The sequence below is a fragment of the Macaca nemestrina genome, chromosome 5 (assembly GCF_043159975.1).
Source record: "Macaca nemestrina isolate mMacNem1 chromosome 5, mMacNem.hap1, whole genome shotgun sequence".
NCBI lineage: Eukaryota > Metazoa > Chordata > Mammalia > Primates > Cercopithecidae > Macaca > Macaca nemestrina.
Genome location: NC_092129.1, coordinates 112,525,300 through 112,534,570, shown reverse-complemented (window position 1 = coordinate 112,534,570; position 9,271 = coordinate 112,525,300). Strand labels below are relative to the sequence as shown.

The following is a 9,271-nucleotide window of genomic DNA, read 5'->3' as shown; positions in this document are numbered from 1 at the left end:
CTTTGAAAGGCTGAGGCAGGAGGATCACTTGAACCCAGGAGACTAGACTGGACAACATAGTGAAAGCCCATCTCTACAAAATACAAAAATTATCTGGGCATGGTGGTGCAGACCTATAGTACCAGCTAGTCTGGAGGCTGAAGTGGGAGGCTCTCTTGAGCCTGCGAGGTAGAGGCTGCAGCGAGCTGTGATCGCGCCATGCCCTCTAGCCTGGGTGACAGAGTGATACTCTGTTTCAAAACTAAGAAAAAATTCCAGAGACGTGAAAAAACGGAAATGGAAGAGGCAGGTGGGGTTTTTGTTGTTGTTGTTGCTGCTTTTGTTTTTGTTTTGTGACGGGGTCTCCTTCTGTCGCCCAGGCTGGAGTGCAGTGGCGTGATCCTGGCTCACTGCAACCTCTATCTCCCGGGTGGAAGAGACTCTCCTGCCTCAGCCTCCCGAGTAGCTGGGAACCGCAGGTCTGCACCACCATGTCCAGCTAATTTTTTGTATTTTGTAGGACTAAAGGCATGCGCCACCATGCCCAGCTAATTTTTTTGTATTTTTAGTAGAGAAGGGGTTTCACCATGTTAGCCAGGCTGGTCTCAAACTCTTGACCTCAGGCAATCTGCCCACCTCGGCCTCCCAAAGTGCTGGGATTACAGGTGTGAGCCACCGTGCCCGGTCGGCAGGTGGCTGTTTTGACACAGAGTAGGGGGTTTGGTGAGAGGCTAGGGAGGAGGAACAAAAACGACTTTGGGCCAAGCCTCAGTGACTGTGGAAATGTGCTTTTAAGAGAAATAAGAAGGTGGCAGGAACAGCTGGTTTAATTTAGAATGGGGGTGGGAGAGTGAGGTTGGATTTAAATAGTCTCAGGTGCAGGCAAGACTAGCCAGCTGGGAATGTCCAGCAGGCAGCTGAAAACCTAGCGGTGATTACACAACAGCTTGGGCAATGTTTTTAAAACAATATTATTTGGCCAGGCACGGTAATCTCAACACTTTGGGAGGCCGAGGTGGGCGAATCACAAGGTCAGGAGTTTGAGACCAGCCTGGCAAACATGGTGAAACCCCATCTCTACTACAAATACAAAAATTAGCTGGGCATGGTGGTGCGTGCCTTCAGTCCCAGCTACTCAGGAGGCCAAGGCAGGGGAATCGCTGAACCTGGGAGGTGGAGGTTGCAGTGAGCCGAGATTGTGCCATTGCACTCCAGCCTGCAACAGAGCAAGACTCCGTCTGAAATAAATAAATAAATAAATCAAACAATATATTTATTTGAATAGGTCATACTGCCACATTTGGTAAAGTGAAAATTAATTCCCCTTCCTATCCCTAGTTGCAGATTTTCGCTCTACAGAGGTAACCATTGTTTGTGGAAAAATCCACTCAAACTGTGTTTTCTTTTTCTTTTTTTTTTTTTTTTGAGACCGAGATTCGCTCTTGTTGCCCAGGCTGGAGTGCAATTGTGTGATCTTGGCTCACCACAACCTCTGCCTCCCGGGTTCAAGCGATTCTCCTGCCTCAGCCTCCTGTGTAGCTGGGATTACAGACATGCGCCACCATGCCCGGCTAATTTTGCATTTTTAGTAGAGACGGGGTTTCTCCATGTTGGTCAGGCTGGTCTTGAACTTCTGACCTCTGGTGATCTGCCTGCCTCAGCCTTCCAAAGTGCTGGGATTACAGGCGTGAGCCACTGCAGTGGGCCAAATGTGTTTTTTTCTTTTTTCTTTCTTTCTTTCTTTTTTTTTTTTGAGACAGAGTCTCACTCTGTCACCCAGGCTGGAGTGCAGTGGCATGATCTCGGCTCACAGCAAGCTCCACCTCCCAGGTTCATGCCATTCTCCTGCCTCAGCCTCCCGAGTAGGTGAGCTACAGGCACCTGTCACGATGCCCAACTAATTTTTTTGTAGTTTTAGTAGAGGCGGGGTTTCACTGTGTTAGTCAGGATGGTCTTGATCTCCTGATCTTGTGATCCACCCACCTCGGTTTCCCAAAGTGCTGGGATTACAGGCGTGAACCACCACGCCCGGCCCAAATGTGTTTTTTTCTAATCTCTCATTCAACAACAATAAACACAGAAGACTTCTGTGATTAAAAGGGTGTGGGTTTTTCCTCACACACCAATTAAGCAATCAGTTCTGCAACAGACACCAGCTGGGTGTCTCCCAATTCAGTGCTGACACCGTCTACCTGGAGGGAGCATCAGATCCCACAGGTGGAAGGCCCAGTCCCCAAGATTGCCCACCACTGCAGACCCCAGTCCCAAGTCTAGGTTTCTGGAACTTGTGACTTGCTGGCTTCAAGTTGAGGTTTTCACAACCACCTCTTTTGGTTCAATCAATTTGCTAGAGTGGTTCGAAGAACTCAGGGAAACATTTATGTTTATCATTTATTATAAAGGATATTACAAAGGACACAGATGAAGAGACGCATAGGACAATATCTGGGGAAAGGGATGAGGAACTTCCAGGCCCTCTCTGGGCGTGCCACCCTCCAGGAACCTCCATGTGTTCAGCTATCAGGAGGCTTCCCAAACCCTGTCTTATTAGGCCTTTTATGGAGACTTCATTGGATAGTCATGATTAACAACCATGAAGAAATGTGATTGGACAGAAAGGGTGTGATCTAACACTAATAAACTCAGAGGGAAACCCAGCAAGACCTGTCCAGATTCTTCTTGGCCTCTCTGTGCGGCATTCTTTCCTCCAGGATATGGAGAGGACCTCTTCTCAAACGTGGGCATGGGGTCTTATGACCTATAGTCCAACAGGGTAGGCCACAGAATTTCTTTTTCTTTTTTTCTTTTTTTTTTTTTGAGACAGAGTCTTGCTGTGTCACCCAGGCTGGAGTGCAGTGGTGCAATCTTGGCTCACTGTAACCTCTGCCTCCCAGGTTCAAGTGATTCTCCTGCCTCAGCCTCCCGAGTAGCTGGGACCACAGGCGCCCGCCACCACGCCTGGCTCTTTTTTGTATTTTTAGTAGAGATGGGGTTTCACCATATTGGCCAGGCTGGTCTCGAACTCCTGACCTTGTGATCCTCCCACCTCGGCCTCCGAAAGTGCTGGGATTACAGGCGTAAGCCACCGTGACTGGCCACAGAATTTCTTTATGACCAGTTCCAAGACAGAATGGTGGGGGAAGATTCCTGCCTTAGGAGAAAAAGCAGCAGGTGAAGGGAGGGCAGGAGAGGATCAAAGAGGTTCTGTTTCCTGAGGTTGCTTCTGAGGCCTAAAGGCACCCAACATAACAAGAGCTATGGGAGTTATGAGTCAGGAACCATGGAACCATGGATGAAAATCCATATCTATATCTATCTATAAAATCACACACTGTTTTCCAGTTTCTTATTAGAGATATTTTGTACACTTGTGATTTAATGTCCCCAGGAGATGTCTGTATTTTTATTTAAGGACTAGAGAAGACGTGTGTATATCTGAGACAAAAGGAAAAGAACAAGGGGAGAGACTGAAGAAGTAAATGAAAGAGGAGCTACTAACTGGGCGTGATAGCACATGCCTGTGTAATGCCAGCTACTTGGGAGGCTGAGACAGGAGGATCGCTTGAGCTCAGCTTGGGCAACAAAAGCAAGACCCTGTCTCAATTATTTATAAAAAGAAGAATTACTGAAGGAAGTTCTTAGAGGAGGTGGGAGAGAGAGAATCAGTGTAGCGTGGGCATATGCTTTAGCAAGAAGGTTTGACCCTATTCAGAGCTAGGAAGGGTAGGTTGACGGCAACAGAGATTTCTGATGCAGTATCCCTTAGGAGGCCCAAGTTCCTTGGCTTTGTGGTAGCAGAAATGTGTGTAGAGAAGACGATGGCTCAAGCAGGATGCAGAAAAGATGTCAAAGAGTCACAGTGGACACTAGGAAATGTCACAGAACTGTCAGATCCAAAAATCAATTCACAAAGGTTTATTTTGATGATTGATAAAGGAAACATTGCCATAGCAATTTAAAGCTATTTACAAATTTAAACATAAATTTACATAAATGTATTCACATCACATTAATCAGTTTTAAAATATTACAGGTAGTGTTGAACAGAAAACATAAGCGAAGTTTTAAGCCACATAGGTGCTCTGAAAGCATGCTCAACAACCACAACCACTGGAGGATGGCCCACTGGAAAAATATGATTTCAGGAACCAGAAGTAAAGATGATTACCCTAGTCTCAGGTGATGTGGCCTTTAAAAGTCACTTTAACTTTAAACTGCAACCACAAACTTCGATGAAGACAGACTGAACAAATAGTGAGAATTAGTTTTTAAAAAAATTCTCCTGCAGCTTAAAAAACACAGAACAGGCTGGGCACAGTGGCTCGTGCCTGTAGTCTCAACACTTTGTGAGGCCGAGGCAGGAGGATCGCTTGAAGTCAGGAGTTCAAAACCAGCCTGGGCAACAAAACGAGACCCCATCTCTACAAAATACAAACAAACAAAACACAGCACTTAGAAATGTATACTGTGGTCCATGTGAGAGTAGATTTAAACTAGGATGATCTTATTTGTGATGGACTGGGCATCGCACTTTTCTTTTTTATTTTTTTTTTGAGATGGAGTCTTGCTCCATCGCCCAGGCTGGAGTGCAGTGGTGCGACCTTGGCTCACTGCAACCTCCACCTCCTGGGTTCAAGTGATTCTCCTACCTCAGCCTCCTGAGTATCTGGGATTACAGGCGCCCGCAACCATGCCCAGCTAATTGTTTGTATTTTTAGTAGAGACGGGGTTTCACCATGCTGGCCAGGCTGGTCTTGAACTCCTGATCTCGTGATTCGACCACCTCGGCTTCCCAAAGTATTGGGATTACAGGCGTGAGCCACCATGCCCGGCCGCTTCGCACTTTTCTTTTGCAGGTTGCATGCCAGCCGATATTCCTCTGTGCTGGGAAGGGAAAGTCTGAGGATGTATCAAGACCACAGCAGTGGATCTCACTGCTCCTGCCTACTCAGGGCTTTATCTACACATTAATAGCCCCTCAGAGGAAAGGCACCAGCCGAAGAGTCAACACTGGCTCTGGGCTTGGATGCTGCCTCTGATAAATGCTGGGCACTCTGACCCTGAAGCCAGGGAGGGAGTGCCTGGCAGCTGCCTGGGTACACTCCCCCCAGTCTCGTTGCCAGGCCAAATTATACAGTGGATGGCAGCTCCACGGAGATGCTAAAGTTTGAGATCTAAGTGTCAGAGAGACCTGACAATTTTTATGAGGAAAGTGAACAACAGGTGTTTATCAATACCTGAGAATTATCATCTAGTTTAATTAGGCAAAGGTATTCAGAGCTCTGTTTCAGCTCATTCCCTTAAGTATGGCCCTAAAAAATCAACGGAACTCTCCTACTTCATGTTGCCCGACTTGCAGGCAGGTATGTGAACCTAAAGTAGAAGTCCTAGCATATATATTACTCACAATTAAACACGGTTCATTTTATTAATCTGGCAACTAGTGATACTTCATGATTACAGGCCTTAAAAATCTAATACAAGTACAATTAAAAAGACATAGAATGCTTACACAATACCGAAGGCACTTTGAGGTTACATGATAAATAAAAATACATTAATAGAGGCAGGATTATTTATTGGTTCCTTCAGTGTCTGTGTCCATGGTGATCATCGAGAGCCCAGTTTTGTACTTCACCTTTGGCGAATAGTGTAAAGAAAATGGCACCAAAAACGTTAATAGCAGCAGCAATATAGAACACGGTTTGCCATTCTCCAACAGTGTTCTGTACAGAAAGAAAAAAATGCAAGTGAAATAAAATTTTGTTTGTAGTTCACTTCATTAAAAAGATGATGTCACAAGACTGTTAAAACAGCCACATTATTCATAAAAGCCCCATCCCTGAAACAACCCAAATGTCCACCAGCAGTAGGACAATGGTATAGTTGTTCAATGGAATACGGTACAGCAATGAGAATGGGCTACAACATCATAAATACAGCTCACAAACAAAATGTGAAGCAACAGAAGCCAGACAAAAAGGGTACATACTAAATGATTCCGTTTACATAAAGCTCAAAGTCAGACCATACTAATCTATGGGGTTAAAAGTTGGGAGAGTGGTTCCTCTTGCTGAGGCTGAAGAAAGAATAGCAGGAAGTGGTACCCGGGATCTTACTGAGGGAGGTAATACTCTGTTTCTTGATTGGGTGCTGGTTACACAGCTGTATTAACTTTGTGGAAATTCATCTAGCTGTACACTTTAGATTTGTGCATTCATTTATTTTTGTTTTTATTTTTGAGACAGAGTCTCACTCTGTCACCCAGGCTGGAATGCAGTGGCGCAATCTCGGCTCACTGCAGCCTCCACTTTCTGGGCTGAGGCGGTTCTCCCAACTCAGCTTTCCAAGGAGCTGGGATTAAAGGTGCATGCCACCATGCCTGGCTAATTTTCTTTGCTTTTTTAATTTTAATTTTTTTTTTTAGTGGAGATGGGGTTTTGCCATGTTTCCCAGGCTGGTCTTGAACTCCTGGGCTCAAGTGGTCTGCTCGCCTCAGCCTCCCACAGTGATGGTATTACAGGTGTGAGGCACCACGCCTGGCCTAGATTTGTGCATTTAAAAAAAGTTATACTTCAATAAAAAGTTTACTGTAGATAGATATACTTCAATAAAAAGTATACTGGTATGTCCCCGAATCATGCCTGACTAACACTAACACTAAGAAAGTTTTAGCCTGTGCATGGTCTCCCAGGGTCTTAGGTGAAAGGTGTCAGGTGGATCAAGTAAATATGGTTAAGATGAACTCAAGTTCAGCTCTGAGGATCTGCCACATCAGAGAGAGGCCTGGCAAGTATAAAAGATCTTGAATGGCACATAAAGCAGGATATAACATGGGATCTGCCAGTAAGACAACTGTTCAGTGTATAATCCAATCCTGTGGCATAAAAATATCAGACAGTTATCCAAATTTCTGGGTCATGTGACTACCTTTAACAACCATTTTTTGGATTTTTTCAATTTCAGTCTAACCAGAGTGGTGACTATATTTGCAGCATTTAAAAAAAACACACATACACACACACACACACACACACACGGCCGGGCGCGGTGGCTCCTGCCTGTAATCCCAGCACTTTGGGAGGCCAAGGTGGGTGGATCATGAGGTCAGATCGAGACCATCCTGGCTAACACGGTGAAACCCTGTCTCTCTCTATATTAAAAATATAAAAAACGAGCCGGGCATGGTGGCCGGCGCCTGTAGTCCCAGCTACTCGAGAGGCTGAGGCAGGAGAATGGCGTGAACCCGGGAGGCGGAGCTTGCAGTGAGCCGAGATTGAACCACTGCACTCCAGCCTGGGCAACAGAGCGAGACTCCATCTCAAAAACAAAACAAAACAAAACAAAAAAACGGGCTGGGTGTGGTGGCTCATGCCTGTAATCCCTGCACTTTGGGAGGCCAAGGTGGCTGGATCACCTGAGGTCAGGAGTTCAAGGCCAGCGTGGCCAACATGGCGAGACCCTGTCTCTACTAAAAATACAAAAATTAGCCAGGTGTGGTGGCAGGCGCCTGTAATCCCAGTTACTCAGGAGGCTGAGGCAGGAGAATTGCTTGAACCCAGGAGGCGGAGGTTGCGGTGAGCTGAGGTCATGCCATTGCACTCCAGCTTGGGGAACAAGAGCAAAACTCTGTCTCAAAAAAACAAAACAAAACAAAACAAAAACCAGGCTGGGTGCAGTGGCTCATGCCTGTAATCCCAGCACTTTGGGAGGCCGAGGTGGGCAGATCACGACATCAGGAGATCGAGACCATCCTGGCTAACAGGGTGAAACCCCGTCTCTACTAAAAATACAAAAAATTAGCCAGGTGTGTTGGCCAGTGCCTGTAATCCCAGCTACCTGGGAGGCCGAGGCAGGAGAATGGCGTGAACCCAGGAAGTGGAGTTTGCAGTGAGCTGAGACTGTGCCATTGCACTCCAGCCTGGGCAACAGAGTGAGACTCTGTCTCACAAGAAACAAACAAACAAACAAACAAACAAGTAGACCAGGCATGGTGGATGCCTGTAATCCCAGCACTTTGGGAGGCCGAGGTAGGTGGATACCTTGAGCCCAGGAGTTTGAGACCAGCGTGGGTGAGGTGGTGAAACCCCATCTCTACAAAAAATGGAAAAATTAGCCGGACATGATGGTGCACACCTGCAGTCCTAGCTACTTGGGAGGCTGAGGTAAGAAGATCACCTGAGCCTGGGGAGGTTGAGGCTGCAGTGAGCCATGATCGCGCCACCGCACTCTAGTCCGGGCGATGGAGACCCTGTCTCAAAAAACAAACAAAACCAAACAAGCAGTAGAACTAGCAATGAGGAAGTGAAAGAGAAGGCACTGGGAAGCCAGTAGGAGGTCATTTATTTGGGAAAACAGGAGAAACATGCAGAAAGAAACACCCTGTGGTGGTTATACTTGTCTGAGATGAATGCATTTTAGTGAAAAAAAGTCTTAGATACTCATCTTAAATTCTGCTGAGCAATCAGTCAATAATTACATCTTATACCAGAAAAATGTTTGAAACAGCTTCTTAGGATTACTAAGACAAAGCTGCCCTGTGTGGTCTCTGGGATAAAATAATACTTCAGTGTTATCTGAAGGCAATGAGTGAACTTAAAATCAATCATTGTACTAGAAGTCTCACACAGCTCCTAGTTTGTTTTTTAACAAAAATTCCACCAGTTTTTGGAGAATACTGTTTTGTTTATAACAACATCGAACCTCAGACACACTTTGAATTTTAATTATTGCATTATTTATTTATATGCTGACTCATGCCACAAAGTTTTTGAGGCAGTGCTCATTCCATAAAGTAAGAAATTACAGGCTAGGTGCGGTGGCTCACGCCTGATATCCCAGCACTTTGGGAGGCTGAGGCGGGTGGATCATTTGAGGTCAGGAGTTCGAGACCAGCCTGGCCAACATGGTGAAACCCCACCTGTATTAAAAATACAAAAATTAGCCGGGTGTGGTGGCACTTGCCTGTAGTACTAGCTACTTGGGAGGCTGAGGCAGGAGAATCGTTTGAACCTGGGAGGCGAAGGTTGCAGTGAGCTGAGATCACGCCACTGCCCTCCAACCTGGGGGACAAGTGAGACTTCGTCTCAAAAAAAAAAAAAAAAAAAAAAAAAAAAAAAAAAAAGAAATTACAATTGTGAAGGCAAGTGTGTGCTTTTCCTTTTTTAAAATAATAAACTTTAGAGTTTTCTTTGGCCAGGTGCGGTGGCTCAGTCCTGTAATCCCAGCACTTTGGGAGGCCGAGGCAGGCGGATCACCTGAGGTTGGGAGTTCGAAACCAGCCTGACCAACA

The 9,271-nt window shown here is 45.8% G+C and overlaps 1 protein-coding gene across 4 annotated transcripts in view; it reads right to left on the bottom strand.

Annotated features, from left to right (window-relative positions):
- Positions 1-3,879: 3,879 nt before the first annotated feature.
- Positions 3,880-9,271, bottom strand: part of LOC105479448 (solute carrier family 17 member 5) — a 61,334-nt gene continuing 55,942 nt past the window's right edge. For all 4 annotated transcript variants that reach the window (XM_071096843.1, XM_071096846.1, XM_071096845.1 and 1 more), the window contains one exon: positions 3,880-5,705. In XM_071096843.1, coding sequence (XP_070952944.1) covers positions 5,568-5,705 — 138 coding nt within the window. In that variant the 3' untranslated portion in view covers positions 3,880-5,567. The remainder of the gene's footprint in view (positions 5,706-9,271) is intronic.